The following is a 19,920-nucleotide window of genomic DNA, read 5'->3' on the forward strand; positions in this document are numbered from 1 at the left end:
GCCAGTCATTTCTAAATCTGTGTTAAATTTCCTTGCCTCCTTTGTTAGCTGTCCCATCAGATGACTCCTGTTAGCATCCAGAACTAGCATCCACTGAGCTGGCCTCACCGCTTCCTGTGTCCTGCACTCACCTGTTTAAAATCTCTGCATGCCCGGGCCCCGCCCCCAGAGAGTCTGCCAAGATTGGTCTCAGGGGGGACCTGGGCATCCAGAGATTTAAAAGCTCCTGGATGATTCTCCAGTGCCCCAAAAGTTGGGAAACACAGGAAAGTAATGTATTTCAGATGAACAATTAGGCTCATCACTTTAAATGGAGAAGTGTGTCACCTGAAAAGGTGTCTAGAGGTTGTGGAAAAGCATATGGAGCATATTATTTGAAAATGTAACTAAAATACTTAAAAAAAATAAGTTTAGCCTACATTTTACACTCTTTCAAATACTCTGTAATATGCAGCCAGGTTTAGAACAACTGGGTGGATGTGTCTTCCTGTTAACACTGCTTTGTGGTTCAAAAAAGTAGGTAAGAGAGTTTCTAGTGCTTTGGAACTTTGTAGCAACCCAAAATGACTTCCGCTTTTCCAAGGAGTGATTTTGGAAAAACCAAATCTTATGTTTGTGCATATGTATGTAAATATAGCATCGTCTTGTAGCATTAACACAGTATATAAATAATCAGTACCTGGCTTTATACCCTCCACAGTCTGCCCTCGTGGGCCCTCTAGGTCTGTACATAAAGAACTTTCTCATTTGTTCTCATTGCTGCGTGGTTTTCCAGAGCACAACACGCCGTTGTTTATTTAACGGTGATTGTGAACTGGTGACCCGTGGGCCAGAGTTGGCCTTCAGAAATGCTTGTGTGGCCTGCACAGTGATTAAAAATGTCTTACTCAGATGCTAACCTTAAAAACACAAGAAGATTCTACAGGAACTTCTGGGTTTTCAGCGTCTTTTGAAAACTCAGGCTCCCTGGCTGTGCTGGGCCATGTTTCTCCGTTGGGCCTGAGGGGCTGGTCAGTGAGCTGAGTAGGTACCGCCCCGACCCTCCCCTTCCCTACGGGCCCCTTCCTGCCCTCCCACTTGACCTGCCTTCCCTGGAGGCAGTGGGATTGGAGACCCCGGAGCAGTCTGTTCCCTCTCGATGGTCGGCTGGGCGGTGTCTGACGTCTCCGGAGTGGAGCTGTGCCGAGCCTGCTCGTGTGGTCTCCACGTGCACGTGGCCTGGCGTTGCTCGGCTCAGACCCTGGGGCGGGAGACTGCTGCTCGGCGTTTCATGTCCCTTCCCCTGCTGTGTAAGGAAACGCCGTTCAGGCAACATGTATTTATTGAGCAGCTACTATGGGCCAGGTGCTGGGGACACAGGGGTGAATGCAACAGACAGGCCCCTCGCTCCTGTCCACTGAGGTGAGACAGGCAAGAAGCAAGTCAACGCTTAAAGGGCTTCCCTGTAGCCTCTCTCCCACAGGAACTCCCAGGGCTGGTGGCCCGGACTGCGGGTGGATCTGTAACCACCCCCTTTGTGCTCTGTCCCTACAGGGGATAAGGACCGGGCATGCAAGGTCAAAGGTCACCTGTGGAAGCTGTTGTCCCCAGCCAGGCTGGCCGTCCGGGCGCACAGGAGCAGCTGGCTGGAGAGTTACCTGCTGCACCTGGAGGAGATGGGCGCGTCGGAGGAGATGCAGGCGCGGGCGCTGCTGCTGCAGCTCTGGGCCACGCAGGTGGGCATGCGCGTGCGCGCGGGTCCGGGCAGGGGTGTGTGTGTGTGTGCGCGTGCGCGTGCGCGCACACGTGCACATGTGTGCTGTCAGGCACACACCGGTGCGTGGGTGAGTGCACACGTGTGCCTGCATGGGAGCGTGGGTGTGCATTTGTGAGCGTGCATCAGTGTGAGTGTGCATGTGGGTGTGCACACACCTGGCTGTCTGCCCAGTTCCCTGCCTCTGTTAACTGTGACACAGTCTCATGAGCAGGATCATTCATTCAATATTCATTTTTTTTTAATTTGGAAAAATGTTAGACTTCTAGAAAAGTTTTATGAATAATAATGAACTCTTATATACATTTCACTTTGATTCTTCAATTTTTAACATTTTACCACATTTGCTTTCTGTCTCTCGCACTGTGATTATTTTATTGATTTATTTGCAAATAAGTTGCAGACATTGTGACTATCTACCCCTAATTACTTCAGCGTGCACCTCCCAAGAGCAAGAATATTCTCCTCCACGACCACAGCACAATGACCAAATTCAGGACACCTGACCCAGATATGGGGTCATGATCTAATTTACATCCATATTCCAACTCCGCAGCTGTTCCAGTAATGTCCTTCATGGCTCATCTTGGTCCAGCATCCAGTCCAGATCACGCGGTACATTTAGTCATCCTGCCTTTTTAGATTTCTTTAATATGGAACAGTTTCTGTGCCTTTCATTGTTTTTCATGACCTTGACATTATTGAAGTGCAGACCAGTAAATCTGAAGAATCATTTAAAAGTTCTTGCTTTGTGTTGCTTATGTTTTAGCTGGGGGTGGGGGTGGGGCAGACAGGCATGGAGACCGCTACAGGGTGTTTTTAGATGCTGATATGCAGGATATAAAACCAGGTCATGAATAGAGAGATCCTGGGGGTCCACTCTAGCCAGGTGGTCAGGAAGGCCTCTCTGAGGAAGAGCTATTTGAGCTGAGCCTGGATGATAAGAAAGAGCTGGATTTGGGGACTTGGGGAAGATGTGGGGATAGAGTATTCCAGGCAGGGGAAACAGCAAGCGCAAAGGCCCTGGGGTTGGGTCACGCCACGTGTTTGGGCAACAGCAAGGAGTGGAGTATGGCTGATGCAGAGTGAGGAGGGGAGGTGGGACTGAGGGACGAGATCATGGAGGGCCTTGTGGGTCCTAGTAAGTGGGGACTCGGGGTTTTCTCTGGGTGATGTAGGAGCCCTGGGAGGGTTCTGAGCAGAGGAGGGACAGGATCTGAGGAGCAAGGGCAGAGCAGGGACACCAATGAGGAGACAATGCTGCCAGGACTGGGGGTAGCCATGGAGGTGATGAGGAAGTGGATAGCTTCTGGAAACAAAGGGAAGACAGCACCGGTGGATTTGGTAATGGACCGGCTATTGGAGTGAGAGAAGGCAGGCTGAGGATGCTGCCTCTCTGGGCCTGGCTCTTGCCCTCTCCCCGACCCTGAGGCCCCCCCTTCTCTTGGTGTCGCCCCTGCAGTGACAGGTGCACAAGCTGACATTTCTGGGTAATTCCTCTCCCATCGACTTGCAACTTATTTTTAGTTTTCTCTCAGAGCCATTAACTGCCCTTGCCGGCAAAGACTGGCAAGGGCGGGGCTGGGTTTAATCAGCAGTTGGGGCCCCATTAGTGCCTAATAACATATTTGTGGGCAGAGACTTGGAGCTCCAAACTGTCCCCAGAATCCCTTGCAGAAATGACCTCTGTCAGCGGAACTGGACGCTGGCCTGGGGGCTTGAGTGGCCAGAAGTCCAGGGCACAGCCTTTGGCGGGGCCGGGAAGACTGGGCAGGAGGTGGGGACGGGACGTTCTCTCAGGCTGAGTTGTCGTCCAGAACTCAGCAAGTGGGAGACCTTTCGAGAGCTCGAGTCCCCAGAGTGGGGCCGAGACACTGCGTGGCCCAGTGGCTTCAGGCACAGGCTCTGTGACCAGCCTGCCTGGATCTGAATCCTGACTCTGCCCCTTCCTAGCAAGTCACTCACTTAACTTTTCAGTGCCTCAGTTTACTCCTTTGTAAAGTGGAGACGGCGGCACCTTCCTCAAGGTGTTGTGCTGAGGATGCAAGGAAGGGACACGTGAAATCCTGTAACCGTGCCTGGCAGATAACTAACCAGAGCTCGGTAAACATATTCACAAATATTTAGTGAGGGCCCACCGTGTGCCAGGCATTGTTCTAGAAGCTGGGGACAGAGCAGTGAGCAGAACAAAGATCGCTGCCCTTATGAGCTGACATTCTGGTGGAAGAAGACAGACAATTAATAAGTATATAAAATATATTAGAGGTAACAAGTTCTATGGAGAACAGGTAAAGCAAGGGAGGGGGCTACTTCATATGGGGGGTTGGTCAAGGACAGCCTCACCAAGAAGGTGATATCTGAGCAGAAACTCGAAGGAAGTGAGGGAACGAGCCATGTGGATATACAGGATGAGGGCATCCAGGCAGGGGGCAGCAGGTGCAAAGGCCCTGAGGTGGGGATGAGGGGCATGTGGCAGGGAGGTAGCAGGTGCCAGACCACACAGGGCCCTGTAGGTCATGGGGAGGACTTTGGCTTTTTCTCTGAGACGGGAACCCTTTGAGGGCTCTGAGCAGAGGAGCAATATGGCCTGCCTTCTGTTTTAAGGGGTCATTCTGGCTACATTGCTGAGAATAGACTGTAGGAGGTGGGGAGTGGAGGCGGGGAGGCCAGGGAGGAGGCCACTGCAATATTCAGGCATGAGAGGATGGTGCTGGACCAGAGGGCAGGGGAGAGTTATAGCACTCTGGGTGTATTACCAGGTCAGTGGACGGGACTTGCTGTTGGACAGGACATTGAGAGGGCATCAACAGGATGGCTCCAGGTTGGGCCTGAGCAGCAGGGAGGATGAAGTTGCCATTAACAGCTGAGGAAGATGGTGGAAGGAGCAAGTTTGGGGAGAATATCGGGGGTTTCGTTTGGGGCATGCTGAGTTTGAGATGGAGAATGGGTGGGGAGGAGCGTCTGGAGAAAAGGCGAGTCTGGAGTTCAGGGTCAAGGTCCAGGCTGGGAGTTGACGGCGTAGAGATGGTGGTTAAAGCCACTGGGCTGGACACTACCGGGGGTGAGGGTGGGTGGAGAAGGGGGCTGAGCTGGGCCTCTCTGGGTGTGCGGGTCAGAAGATGAGGAGGAGCCAGCAAAGGAGACCAAGGGGGAGCGGGGGTGGGGGTGGGGTGGGGGAAGAGCCAGAAGGGAGCACGGCCTGAAGGCTGGTGCAGAAAGTGTTCCGAGAGGTTGGGAAATGGTGGCTGTGATTGCTGCTGTCAGATCAGAGTGGAGTTGGGAAAAATAATCTTGAAAAATATCGAGCACCTACCACGTGCCAGTCATCCTGTTGAGCGCTTTACAAACATCATGTCATAGGCTCCTTGCAAAGGCTCCATAAATCCAGAACCCCAGAGCCTGGGTCGATCCAGGAGCCTAGAAGAGGACCTGGTGGGCTGAGATCTAAGGTCCAGGCAGAGAGGAGAGGCCGGCTCTCAGGGGACGTGGCTTGGGGTGGGCAGAGGGAGGAGAGTTCACGGAGATCTGCCCCAGCAGGCCTGTCGGTCCAGGCTTCCCTCCCACCTCTGGGCTGTTCGTCAGCCGGCAGCCCTGGTGGCCCTGGTGATGCCCAGACTTCCTCGGCCCTATCCGTCAACTTTCATCCTTCTCTCCCTTCCCCACCTCTGGCTCGGCCCTCAGCCCTGATCCTATCCTCAGCCGCCATGGCCCCACGGCCCCAGGAACTCCTGGGTGGCTCTGCGGGGGTGGGGAGAGGGGACTGTGGGAGCCACAGGGGCACCGGGGCTGCAGACAACACAGCTGAGACAGTGACCACGGGAGCTGAGGGTCCCTGAGGCCCTGCGCCCTGGCATGGAAAGCATGAGCAGAGTCCCGGTCAGACAGCCGGGTGGAATCCCAGCTCTGCCGCTGGCTACTTGTGTGACCTTGAACAAGTCACTTGGCTTTTCTGGGCTTCAGTTTCACCGTCTGTAAAGAGGGGGTAACGAGTAATAGCCGTGTACAGGATTGGGGGTTTTTTCTTCAGTAGTTTTATTCTGAGATAGTTTTGGAGTGTTGAAGAGTTGCACAGATAGTAGAGTTCCCAATACCTTCACCCGCTTCCTCTGACGTGAACATCTTACAGAACCGCAGTGCATTTATCAAAACCAAGAAATTAGTGTTGGCACATCTATTAACTAAGAGGCCATACTTCACTCAGATTTCCCCAGTTTTTCCACTAATGCCCCTTTTCTCTTCCAGGATCCAATCCAGGGTACCACATTGCATGCAGGGTAATTTTTTTTATTCCCTTAAAATTTTTTTCACAAAAAAATGAGAAGGAGTGTAATCTGTGGTCTCCATCGCTCAGCTCTGCTCTCCTCTGGGGTGGCTCCAGCCTCAGACGGGCTTCCCCAGGTGGTGCAGCGACAGCCACCAGCTGCTCCTGGCCATCTGGCAGTCCCCTGTGGAGGAGGGCTTCTCTTTCCTGTGAATTCTAGCACAAATCCCAAGTCTGCCCCTCATTGGCCCAGCCCTGGTCACGTGTCCCCTCTGAGTCCATCACTGGCAGAGTAGCCGGCCTGGGTCACGTGGCCACACCTGAGGTGGGGGGGGGCAGCCCCAGATGATCTACGGAGGTGTAGAGTGAAGTGGAGGTGGTTCTCTGAAGGCCAATGGGGTGCTGTTACCCAAAAGGGAGGGAGCAGCGGGGCAGGCGGGCTGCAGGTGTCCCCCACTCCCACTGACTGACAGTGCGGGCGGGAGGCCTCAAGACAGCGCACGTGAGTCGCCCAGCACCGGGTCTGGCCCCAGTGAGCGCCCCCTGGAGGTCAGCTCCCGCCTGTGAGCATCCCCAGTCACAAACGATAGAACAGGCGCTGCTGTGCTCTGGTGATGGAGCAGGTGAGGCACTTTGGCTGCAGTGGGAGAAAATGAGGTTAGACCAGAAATGTCCTCCTGGGTAAACTGAGGCAAGACCCCAAGGGAGAAAGCTCAACTTCCAGGATAGTGAATTCAGAATCTCTTATGGTTGTGCGATCACACAGACACACGTGCGTGCAAACACACACACACACACACCCATCTGTGCAGCTGGGTGGAAGGCGGTCTTTGTCACCTCCCTAACTTGCCACAGCTTTTTCCTGACAGCAGGGATAACTGAGCAGCCTCGTGTTCCACTCCTGCTTTGTAATTAATGAACAGTGGCCCCCATCTGACCCCTCAGGCAAGATAAAATGGCTTTGGCACTGAGTTAACCCAAAGCTGAATAATTTATCACCTACGTTCCCCTGGCTATTTAAGTGATGGACAGCAAGTGACCTTGCTTGTCTCCGCCAGACCTGGGAAGCTGGAGGAAATCTCAGAAAGAGTCCAAGGCCCCCACTTGTTCTCAAACCCAGGGGAGGGGCCGGGGGGAGGAGGAGACCACTTCTGAGCACCTACTCTGTGCCCAGCACAGTCTCAGCGAACCCTTGTGGCCGCCCCAGGAGTGGGCACGTTATTATCCCCATTTTACCAAGAAGGAGTCATCGGGAGTGGGGAGCTGGGATTTGAACCCAACTCTGCCAGGTCCCAGCCCTCCTCCCAGGCTGCCTTGGAGGCCCTCGGCCAAAAGGAACACAGATTTTTATTTGACAGATGCCACTGAGCCCCCGCTATGTGCTTGGCAGGGGTAGGGACGGGGAGTGCTTAGTGTTCCTTTCCAGTAGCAGGCATGACAATGGTGCCTGCTCAATGGGAGGACTGAATGAGGGAACGTGGCACCTCCTTGGTGCTGACTTCATCACAAAAGCTAAAGAAAACGAAAGATAGAAAATCTGTTTCACCATCGTTGATGCTTTGGTGCATTTCTTTACTGACTTTTTCCGTATGTTTTTCTTCTGTGGTTAAGATCATGCAGTTTTTTTAATCCAGCTTTAATTTTACTTAATATTGTGTCATGAGCATTTTTCCATGTCATTGCAGGTCACTGTAAAAATCATTCACTTTTGTTTCACGTAAAAGGAGTGCATCCATTTAAAAAATTCAAACAGTTTCAAAGGACATATGCAGCGAAAAGCCAGTCTGCCCTCCCTGTCCTCCCATCCTCCCAGCTTCTGTCCCAGAGGCAACCTCGGTTGCCAGTTTCTTGTGTCTTCTTCTAGAGATGGTCTGTGCTTCTTCTTCTCTATCCCTCTTGAAACATCCACACAAATGGAAGCGCGCTGCGCCCCTGTTCTGCATCTTGCTATTTGCGTACTTTAGTGCATCTTGGCTGCAGTCTCATACCAATATGCGCAGAGCCAGCTTCTTTTTGATGCCTTCCTGTACCGTCTTCTTCTGGCTGGATCATCATTTATCTCATTGATCTCCTATTGTTAGACATTGAGGTTGCTTTCAGTCTTTTACTGTTAGGTCAGCGCTGCTATAAACATCCTTGTGCAAATGTGTTTTTGTCTGTGTGCAATTATGTCTGTAAAAGAATGACTGGGTAAACGTGATATTTAATGACTATTTAGTATTTCTTATTATGATTGGATAGGATAGTCATTTATGGTAGACACAAATCTTCCCCAAATTGAGGTCAGGTGGTATTCACCCGTGTCTCGTTTAAGGGTGCCCCATACACACTTTAGTTACGAGCTGAATACCTGAGTATTAAAATGTTCAACCAAGGCTGAAGTCTTGGAGCAAGAAATTCAATCCATTTTCCTAATTATTTAACTATTGGGAAATTTTAAATAATTTTTGTTCAACAAATCACTAGCTTTCACGGTCATCATTGACTATCGCTGCTTTGCTTTGTACGTACACAATCCTCAAATATTTGAAAGCAAATATTCAGATACTGTATCAGTTCGTTATTGTCGCGTTAACAACCAACCACAAAAACCCAGTGGCATACACGATGAGCGTTTATGTAACTCACGTGTCTGTGGGTCCACTGGGGGTCAGCTGGTCTAGACTGGGCTCCGCAGGAGAGCGCAGCTCTGCTCCCTGTGTCTCTCATCCTCCTCTTGGGACCAGCGGGCCAGCCGAGTGAGCGGAAGCACACAGGTCTCTCAAGGCCCAGACTGTGAGCTGCTGGTCTGTCAATTCTGCCTCATTCTGTTGGCCCAAGTAAGTCACATGGCTGAGCCCAAATTCAAGGGGCCGGGGAAATACACTCTGCCCCTGTAATGGGAGGGAGTGCAGAGTCACACGGTAAGGGGCATGGATGCAGGGAGGGGCAGACAGTCAGGGCCAAGGATGCAGTCATCCTCAGATGTTAACTATAATCTGAATGGACACACTTTGTTCCTGTTACTGATAGTGTTTTGCTGATTAGCTATGAAGGTTACCTACGTGACCTCAGACCAGTGATTTTGCTCAAGGTCAGGGATGCCAAGAATGGCCTTAAAGTAGGCGTTGGGCTACGCCAAAGCCACAAAGCATATTTTGGCTGTGTCCTGTCCTGCCTAGATGTCTGGCAGGGGTGGGAACCTACTGATCCCCGTGCCTTGGCCAGGGCTGTGTCCGTGGCACAGACCAGCCAGCTCTCACCCCACGTTTGCTGTCTGGATGGGGCTCCTTCTCATTGCAGGGGAATATGGGTCCTGCCGCCTTCTGGCTCCTGCTTTTCCTCCTCAAGAATCCCGAGGCCCTGGCTGCCGTCCGTGGAGAGCTCGAGCATGTCCTCTTGCAAGCGGAGCAGCCTATCTCGCAGATGACCACCCTCCCACAGAAGGTTTTAGACAGCATGCCTGTGCTTGGTGAGATGGCCAGACCCTCCAAGATAGCCCCAAAGACCGGGTCATCATGGGCCCCCTCAGCCCTCCCCAACATGGGCTCTCATCGTCCAGGGTCCGTCCGTGTCCGCTGACCTAGGCTCCCCCTGGGCCTCCTATCTTAGACTTGCCACTTTGGTTGCGGGTGGCAGAAAACCTAACTTAAACTGGCTGAAGCAGAAAAGAGACTTTATTTGGGGCATGTAACTAAAAAGTCCAAAGGTATCTGGCTTCAGGCATAGATGGATCCAGGGACTTTAGCAATGTCCTCAGGACTCCGTCTCTCTCCATCTCTCAGCCCTGTTTTCTGCTGGGATGGCTCCAGTCTCAGGCTGGCAAGATGGCTGCTAGCAGCCGCAGGGTGACATGTTCTCGGCCTGTGAGGGTGTGCTTCTCTGCAACATTCCTACCCAAAGTCCCAGGAATGTGTCTCATTGGCTCTTTTGGGTCATATATCCATCTTGAACCAATCATAGGATTCAGAGGGTTGGGATGCTCTGATTGGCCAATCCCAGGCCAATCCCAGGAGTCGGGGGTGAAATCAACAGCCTAACCCCTGAGAGTGGGAGAGGAGTGGCCCCCAGAGGAAAATCGGGAAACTGTTTCCAGAAGGGGAGTGTATGCTGGACAGGCAGAAACAACCAATATTGGTGGCCCTGCTCTCTCCCTAGCCTTCTCTGATATCTCCCTAGCTCCCACCTTCCCTCACAGCTTTTCCTCTGGTCAGACGCAAACCCTCACGTCCAAGGTCTCTGAGGGACGGTAGCAATCACATCTCATCACCTGGCCTTTTTTGCCTCAGTGCGACAGTGGGCAGGTCGTGCACTGTCTCTGAGCCTCCCTGCTTTCCTCTGTAAAATGAGGGCTGAGGGTGGCATTGGAGTGGGTGAGAGGACCTGACCCTTCCCTGTCCCTGCCCCTTGCAGACAGCGTGCTGAGTGAGAGCCTCAGGCTCACGGCCGCGCCCTTCATCACCCGCGAGGTCGTGGTGGACCTGGCCCTGCCCATGGCAGACGGGCGGGAATTCAACCTGCGACGTGGTGACCGCCTCCTCCTCTTTCCCTTCCTGAGTCCCCAGAGGGACCCGGAAATCTACACAGACCCAGAGGTAAATGGCATGCCAAGGACGGAGGGAAAAATCAGTGGCTTCGGGATCAGTGAGATCTGAGTGGCAGCGCAATTCTGCCCTTTGTTTGCTGTGTGACCTTTTCACCTCTCTGTGTCCCTGTTTCTTCACCTGTGAAATGGACCTCATAATAGCACCTGCCTCACAGGGTTGTCAGGAAAATTAAATGAGATCCTGTAGGAAAGGCTTTCACAGCACCTGGCATACACGGAGTACTTTGTAAGTGACACCTGAGCAAGTTTCTTTTTTTCAGAATGTTATAATGTCAGCTTCTCAACACGTTTTCCTCTCCTTAGACTTCGAGATGGGGCAAACTTTCACAATTGCTAATAGATTTGGGTGCCTGCTATATGCCGGGCCCTGTGCTATACATGTGCTCATCCATCCACACCTCCATCCATGCACCCATGCACCCATCCACTCACCCATCCTCCTACCCACCCACCCATCCATCTTCCCACCCATCCATCCTTCATCCACCCATCCATCCATCCACCCATCCATCCATCCATCCATCTACCCACCCAACCACCCATCCATCCATCCATCCACCCACCCATCCATCTACCCACCCATTCATCCTTCATCCATCCATCCATCCACCCATCCATCCACCCACCCACCCACTCATCCACCCATCCACCCATCCTTCATCCATCCATCCATCCACCTATCCATCCATCCACCCATCCATCCATCCATCCATCCATCCATTCTCCCACCCACCCACCCATCCATCCATCCACCCATCCACCCATCTATCCATCCACCCGTCCATCCGTCTATCCACCATCTATCCATCCACTCATCCAGCCACCTATCCATCCATCCATCCGTCAACTCACCCTTCCATCTATCAATCTATTCACCGGTACATTCACCTATCCTTCCACCCACCTTTCATTCAGCACCTACTCTGTGCCCAGCCCTGTACTCAGAAACAATCCTCACGTTACCACTCTACGATGTAACCAAAGGAAATGGACATTCTCTTTGTGAAAAACAATTTTTTTAATTCTAAATTTCAAAAGTAACATATACTTGTAAAATAGAAATATATGGACATATATTTAAAAGTAAAAATTTTTCATTTCCCTTCCTCTCCAGTTCCCTAACAGTGGTTTAGAGTACATCCTTTAAATTATTTTTATGCCTTTACAGACATGCTCACGCACATATGAAGAGATAGGTGTGTGTATAGGATCATATAATACACGCTATTCCAAAACTTGCTTTTTCCACTCAACAGCCAGTCTTAAGAATTCTTCCCACGTCAGCACACCCAGACTGAGCTCAGCCTTTTAATAAGCTGATGTAATTTTTTAACCAGTCCCCAGTCGATTGGTCTTTACGGTATATCCAGTTTTTTCTTTTTATAAGCAAGACTGCGATGAACATCCTCCTGCTTCTTCCTTCGTGCATGCATTTGTAGGGGTAGAGTCAGAAATGGACCCTCTTCCTGTTTCAGGTATTTAAATACAACCGATTCCTGAACGCTGATGGAACAGAGAAGAAAGACTTTTACAAGGACGGAAAGCGACTGAAGAACTACAGCATGCCCTGGGGAGCGGGGCACAACCAGTGCCTGGGGAGGGCTTACGCCAGCAACAGCATCAAACAGTGAGTGCGGGGTGGGGGGCGGGCCGGGGGAGGGGGGCTCCTGCTCCGGCTCCTTGGCACCCGCCATCGTCTCCCAAGACCCGGGGCTCAGCCGGGAGAAGGGTTCCGGGCAGAGGCTCCAGACGAGAAGCCCATGAGCCGTCTCCTGCCCACACATCTATTTATTTGTGTTTTTAAAAGTGTGTGCTAACTTTTTTTTGTGTGTGTGAGGAAGATCAGCCCTGAGCTAACATCCATGCTAATCCTCCTGTTTTTGCTGAGGAAGACTGGCTCTGAGCTAACATCTATTGCCAATCCTTCTCCTTTTTCCGCCCCCCCCAAAGCCCTAGTAGATAGCTGTATTGTCATAGTTGCACATCCTTCTAGTAAGTGTGTGCTAACTTAAGAATCAGAAGAGCTCCCTTAAAAAGCCAGATTTCTGATTGCTTTTGAAATAATCAGATCTGGCAACAAGTTTTCCCTCCAAGCCTGGTGTCCAAATACCAAACACTGGACGTTCTGAACAGCTGGCCATGGCCGTCTGCCTGCAGCTGCTGCTCATGTTCAGAACCCTCGGCAGGCGCTGGTCAAAGGTCACTGTCCCTCCTGGTTATTTTAACGCCTGTGGGCTGAATGCCTCATAAATTCTCTTCCCTGGACCCTCGTAAGCTGGGTGGCCTTCTGTGCCTCTGTTTCAACTGTAAGATGGGGGTACTCATCATACCACATCCCAAGGGTGTCAGGACAAAGGAACTGGGTCTTTCTAAGTACTTCACCCACTGCCTGGGTCATTGTAGGCATTTCATATGTGTTAGTAATTATTGTAATTGCTGATATTACCATCATTAGTGTGCAGGCATTATGCTAAGTGAATGGTCACATTACGTTAATCTTTTGGCCTCTTTTCTCAGCAGTAAAATGGAGACGAGAATGCAGTCAGTTCCGCTCTAACACTTCTTGTGCATCCCTAAAAATCACTGGCCCTGCAAAATCATGCAGTGAAAACCACAGGGATTGTGGGAAGAATGGGGCAGGGGCCCAACCGTCAAAAACCTCATAGTGACACGTAAAAAAAGATAAGAACCTAGGGATAAAGTGGTAGTACAGGTTTATGCATGTTAAATGGTTACGAAATACCTAAGTGCTAAAATAAATATGGGGCTTTACTTTGAAAAGGACTTGAAGTTTGCTTGTGGAAGAGGCCGATGGATGGAGTGCAGCTGTGAGTTGGTGTGAAGCATGGAAGGAGGGTTATCTGAAATCCAACCCCTGCTACAAATGGTGTGGCACATCCCCCACCCCCCCAAGAGCTGAGTGGTTGGTGGATAGTTGGGTGTGCACGCGTGTGTTTTCTGAATTCCTGCTCAGCTTGGTTCAGCTGGGTGTGGGTTTTTGCACTCTCCTCTTGTTCTTGCAGATGAAATTACACACAAGCTAACGTGAAATTTGCGTTACGCTTCATTCGTGCCCTAATATATCAATCACACTGGAACAAACTCACGTGTTCAAAACAAGTGTTACAGCAGAACTGACTGTAGTTCCCGCCTTATAAAGTTTGGGGACAGGTAAAAAGAGATAATGGACGCTAAATGCTTAGCATGGTGTCTGGCACATAGTGTTTCAATAAATCAGCTAATTTGTGATTATTTTTATCTCACTTGATTGCCACGACAACCCTGCTAGGCAGGTGTCAGTCTAACACTGACTCTCAGGAGGTCCGTCATTGTCACAGTCATGTGCTGGTGACGGAGGTGCCAGGATCCAAATCCAGGAGCAGGTACACAACTCCCACCCTATGTAAACTCATCCTCTAACAGCTTCAGAGCTGAGAGGGACACATCCCCTCTTTGACCCTCTTTGACCAGACCGGGAAACTGAGGCCCAGACTGGGAAAGAAACTTGAGGGGGGTCACATGCCCTTAAGAGGCAGAGCCCAGTTGTGCGCCCAGCTCTCCTGTCTGGAGCGGTGACTTCGCTCTGTCCTCATCTTCCCTCTTCTTCACTCATTCAGTAGGATCAGCGACTCCCTGCCGTGTGCTCAGTCCCGCACTGGGCACCTGGGTGGCGGTGGGGGATCCAGTCCTGCCCCTTACTAACACAGGTGGGGGGACGTCAGATCAGGCGGGCGGGCAGGGGCAGTTACCATCAGATGGGGCTGCCACCACATTTACAGGAACACTGATTATATCACACACGTGATCTGTTTACTTGTTAGGACAGTTTTCCAGAAGATGGCAGTAAAGAGTGCTTGTTGGGGCAAAGTTGGTGTATGAGAACAGTTTTCCCGTGGACGGGGTAAAATGTCTTGAGGGAGGGGTACCCGTTTCTAATCTCGCAAAGGCCGCCTGTCGTCTAGCAGCAGCCCTGACCCCGGGGGACAGTGAGGGTTCCGGGAGTTTGGGGTGGGGGTGGGATGAGTATGGTTGGGGGGCGTCAGGAAGGGTCACCGTCCGTATTAATCGGGAGATGCCAGGCTCTGCTGCTGTACCGAGCGACCCCCAGGCCTCAGTGGCTTGTAACAACGAGGCTTTAGTTCCCACTCACCAAGCCGGCTGTGGCCTGGGGGCTCCTCCCTCGGTGCAGAGACTCCGGGGCCGGGCTCTCGCGTCTTTCCGCTGCACCGGCCAGCGTGAGGCCTGCATGGGAAGGTGGGCTGGAGAGGCTGCGCCTCGGGGTGGAACTGACCCGGTCACTGCTGCTCACAGCCCGTCGGCCAGAACCAGCCCGCGGGCCGGCCCAGCCGCGGGCCTGGCGGATGTGGAGGGGCGCGTGGACTTGGGGCTCTGCCCTCTCCCTCTCCTTCTCCCACAGCGGAGCTGGGATCGGACTCAGGAGGAAGCCGCTGCTCTCCTGCCTGGCTCTGGATAAGCACCCACTCCCCCTGTCCCTCACACCTTCCACGCCGTCTCTCTGCAGGTTCGTGTTCCTCGTGCTTGCCCACTTTGACCTGGAGCTGCTCAGCCCCGAGGCGGAGATCCCTGAGTTTGACCTCAGCAGGTACGGCTTCGGGCTGATGCAGCCGGAACGCGACGTGCCCATCCGTTACCGCATCCGGCCGTGAGATCCGGGGGTCCACGCGCTCGCCTCCACCCAGCCTGCCCCCCATCGCCCAGCTTCCCGTGCGCACGTTTGGCCTGGGTGCAGAGCTACCCAACGGTGCCCGCATTACTACCCTCCTGCTTTTTCCCTAGAAGGCTGTGTCCGGGGGAGGGGAGGAAGGGAAGCAGAGAGAAGGCGAATGAAGAAAAGACGCCAAACCTCTGTGGATTATCTGCTGCAGAGGTTTAGTTCCAAAATGAGGCTCTTTCTGCTCCCAGCTCCCCTTGCTCCTCTCATGAGATCCACAAAAGCCAGGGCAGACCGGGCAAAAGTAGGGGACCTCACTGCTGTGCCCCGCCTCCTGGAGGTGCCCCTGTACAAGCCCTTGACGATGGTGTGGTCCAGGCCTTCACCAGGCGAGGCAGATGCTGGCCATACAAAGGCCAGTCGCGATCCAGCAGTGTGTCTCCTGAAATAAGGTCTGTCCCCAAATTATTATTAAACTAGCTAAAGCCAAAGGAGTCCCTTAGCATGTCTGCTTTCCGAGGTGCCACACTCACTAGACGCTTCCCTTGTCCCTGTGTTCACACCAATACTTGAGAAAATGCAGGAAGGTTTGCCTGAGGCTGCTGCATCCAAGGTGTAGATCGTGAGCACCCTCCGAACACGGGGCTCTGGGGAGAGGAGCTCTCTGTTCCAGGGTCGTGGGCTCCAGAGGGGGCGGGAGGGCTGACACTCCAGTCAGGAATAAGAAAGAGGCAGCCCTGATGGGGTGGCCCCGATGGAAGGGATTAGTCGGGGCTTCTCAGGCTGGTCAGGACGAAAAAGAGGAGGTGTTGGTTTCCTACATTCGGGCTCAGAAGCTCCGGCTGTGGGCACGATCTGGTCTGCACACCTCTTTTGTTTGGCCTACACTTAAAAAAAATACACTCTCTTCTCCTCCTCCCTCATCTGGGTCACGTGCATTCTGGTTCCGCAGGGTTTCCTCTTGGTCTGCTTCTCCATCCACAGGACCTCCTGGCCCCTGACGGCGCTCGAGTTTGAGAACCCAGTTCTAATTCTTAGACGAGGTACTGTAGGAGGTGGTGGGAACCTGCTAATTGGTCTTCAGACCAATGGTCCATCTTATCCTGGGTGCACCACCCTTTGAACAAGCAGATCAGTGATGAAAACTTGCTTTGGCATCGGCTTTAGAAAAAAACAAAACCAAAACAAAACAGCTCAAAGCAAAAAATTGCCTGGAAAACTTTATTATGATGGTAGACATTATTATTAATTTAGGTCTTATTTATTGAGGACTCTCTAAATGCCTGTGACAGGCACAGTAGACATAGTATTTCTATTTCTCACAGCATCTCTGTGACGAGAGGATGGTTATGTCCTCTTTATAGAGGAGGAAATGGGCTCAGAGAGGTGAAGTGACTTGCCCGGGGTCACACAGCTTATGAGCTGGTAGAATTCAACAAAGAGACTTATTGTCCCGGTAGCAAATGCTAGATGGGCAGCTCTGCATTCCTTGGGCTCCAGGGGGTGGTGGAGGGGCAGTTCTGTTTGCCTTCAGAGAGCCGACAGAGCCAGAGGCACCCATGGGTGGATGCATCTCTTGAGACACAGACACATGTACACACACATAGCTAGGTCCCTGGAGCTTTAGCTGGAGGGGGGAAAGAAGACCTGAGATCTCTGCATGTTCCAGGGGCTAGTCTCTTCTCGGAGCAGTGCTGGGGCTTGGGGGCTTCCCTGGCCGTCAGCCTCCAGGCACCCCCAGGATTCCCAGACAGACACTGTGATTGGCAGGAGGCAGGATATCCCCAGGGAAACCCATCTTCACGCCTGGGTGACCCCCGCTGCCGCCTGCTTCTGAACTCCGCAGGAAATCAGGGCTGGCAGCCTCCTGTGGGAGGACAGAGCCAGTTTCCATGGCAACCCTCAGCTGCCTCCTCCTGGCTTGGAAGGGAAGGAAGAAGGCTGGCAGAAATAGCTGCAGGGAGATCTCTTGTGCGTGGCTGCTACCCCGGTGTGCTGGGGGAAAGCCCTCATGACTTCCTTCTTCCAGATCAGGGCCACTTGTCACTGCGACTAGATTCTCACCTGTGATCAAGACAGGGCCATTCCCTTTAAAGGCGGCACCTCCCTGGAGCCACGATCGTTAGGAAGAGAGATGCTCCCACCAGGCTGCTCCAGCGGGTGCTGGAGGTAGAGAAGTACAGCTTGCAGAACAATGATGTAAACCCTCCCTGTTTTCATCTTTATTATTTTCTTTTCTTCTTTTTTTTCCCTTTCTTCTTCTTTTAAAAAATATAAGCAATAAAGAAAAGAGAGGAAGACGACTGGGTTTGCCGTTTGCTACAGGTTAGTTAGGAAGGGACCTGGACATCATTGTGTTTCTTCATATCTTGCTTTAGAATCACCAAATTGCAGGACATATGTGAGAAATACCCTTAGGTTGATCTGATGAAGTGTTTCCCTACCGTCCTCATTATTAATTTTTTTTGCTATATTTTGTATTGTTGTTTACCAGACATTTTCCTTGAAACAGACTCATTTTTTTAAACTTCAGTTTGTTTAAAAAGGGAACTTTTTTCGATCGCTGCCGGTAATGGGCAACATGTATCACTCGCTGCCAAAAACAGAAAGTGACTGTGAAAAATAAATTCGCTGGAGAGGGAGCCTCCGTGCGGGTGTCACCAAGGCCTGAGGTCTGTCTCTTCTCCGTTACAAAATAAGACGAGCGAGTGTTGGAGTGGCGTTAAAGCCATATGCCAGCACCACCCTGAGACTTTCTCCTTGACGACCACGGGTGAAAGGGACGGGGGGAGGAGCATGCTGCTCACCACGTGGGTCAACCGTGCATTACCCCTGGTCCAAGTGCCGCCCAGGTCATCTCCTACCACCAGTGGGCCCCGCCGCAGTGAGCTGGTGACGCCCCAGCTGCCTGTTCTCCGGATGGAGAAACAGGCTCTGAGAGCTGAAGTGTCTTGCCCAAAGTCATTGATTTTTTTTTTTTTTATAAACATATTGTTTCGTGAGGAGCCGTAGTTGTCATGCCTCGCTGTTTTAATAAAGAGTTCTATTTTCATATGATATTGTTGAGCGGAAACATGCTGAAATATATTAAACCATCCTTGTTTGTGGAACTGCCTCTGAGTGTGATTCGGATCGAGAGTCGGCTGTGTCCAGAATGATGACGTTAGTGCCTGGGAAGGAAGCACAGAGCACCTACTGTGTGCCCAGCTCTGGGACGGGCCTTTTGTAGACAGAATCAAGTCACCAGTCCAGCCACCCGCCAAGGCATATGTTATTGTCTCCATTTGTACAGAGGAAGAAACTGAAGGTCAGAGAGGTGAAGTGGCTTGCCCAAGATCATGTGGTCAATAAGTAGTAGACGCGAGATTCCAGTGCAGGCCTCTCTCCCTCCAGAGACCCTGTTCAGGGTCTTTCTGTCAATGATCTTCCTGATGGCAGAAGAGGGACCGGGTACCCCTAGATGACCTTGGGGTGGAAGCTCACAGCCCAAATTAAGACAAGCAGAAAAGGGCTCTCAAATATTCACTGGACGTTCTCTTTCCTTCACCATAATGTATGCATTTGTTTTCCTATGAAAAAGAAGGGGTGAAATAAATTAGCTTTGGGAAAAATAAAAAAGGGAAAATTATTTTTTCTCTCAAATCTTTCAGTAAAAATAATGTCCTGAGGCAAGTGTCCCTCCCATCAGTTTCCTCATCTGTGAGGGGGCCATGGAGGCACATTCGATTGGATTTGGCTGTGAGTGACAGACATCTCAGAGAAACACTGCGACATTTTGCACATTAAAATGTTAGCATAACACACACAGCAGACATTTCTTTCTCAGGCAGATACAGGAGACCAGAGGTGGTGTGGCATCTCCACCATCACCAAGCCCCTTCCTTCTGGTCCCTCCCTCAGCGTCTGTAACCAGTGGTTTCCACCTCAGGGACCAGTATGGCTGCTTGAGCTCCAGCCATTTGGTTCACATTCCAGCCAGCAGGAAGCAAGGAGGAGCAAAGATGAGAAAAATCTCCTGCTTTCAACCTATTGGTCAGAACTTAGTCATATAACACTCCTTGCTGCCTAGGAGGCTGGGAAATGTAGTCTTTCTCTCCAGGAGACCAATATGTGCCCCTGGAGGGTCACCATACCCCAGCTTGAGAAGTGCTGCATTATCAGTCATCATGTGAGCCACATGCAGGGCCAGGGGGACAACACTTGGCCTCCCTGAGCCATTGACTCTATATCAGAGGTCTGCAGCAGCAGGATGTCACCGTTCACTACCCCGTACCATTAAAGTCAACGGAAAGTCTCCAGGTAAGGACATTAAGAAATACATTTGTCATTTACTTCCACCGTGAATCTATGAAAGGACATTTGAATACCCCTAAAGCAGAAAGGTAGGTTCCATATCAGAATTAACACAACCATTCACTCAAAAATGCATATGAATAGCCCCCAAGTGGAAACAACCCAATTGTCCATCAACTGATGAACGGATAAACAAACTCTGGTACAGTATGTTCATACAGAGGAACACTATTTGTCAATGAGAAGGAATGAAGTACTGATACATGCTACAATATGGATGAATTTTGAAAACGGTATGCTAAGAAATCAGTCACAAAAGCCCACCTATTGTATGACTCCATTTACGTGAAATGTCC

General features: G+C 51.5%; 1 protein-coding gene across 1 annotated transcript in view; it reads left to right on the forward strand.

Moving 5' to 3' along the window:
* The window catches only part of PTGIS (prostaglandin I2 synthase), a 44,965-nt gene extending 26,584 nt beyond the window's left edge, over window positions 1-18,381 (forward strand). Inside the window, exons 6-10 of the mRNA XM_004430287.3 lie at window positions 1,534-1,715; window positions 9,297-9,465; window positions 10,407-10,588; window positions 12,075-12,226; window positions 15,122-18,381. Of these exons, the coding sequence (XP_004430344.1) occupies window positions 1,534-1,715; window positions 9,297-9,465; window positions 10,407-10,588; window positions 12,075-12,226; window positions 15,122-15,266 (830 nt within the window). The 3' untranslated portion in view covers window positions 15,267-18,381. The remainder of the gene's footprint in view (window positions 1-1,533; window positions 1,716-9,296; window positions 9,466-10,406; window positions 10,589-12,074; window positions 12,227-15,121) is intronic.
* The last annotated feature ends 1,539 nt before the right edge of the window (window positions 18,382-19,920 follow it).

Source organism: Ceratotherium simum, chromosome 21, assembly GCF_057802395.1.
Source record: "Ceratotherium simum simum isolate JZ-2026a chromosome 21, ASM5780239v1, whole genome shotgun sequence".
Lineage (NCBI taxonomy): Eukaryota > Metazoa > Chordata > Mammalia > Perissodactyla > Rhinocerotidae > Ceratotherium > Ceratotherium simum.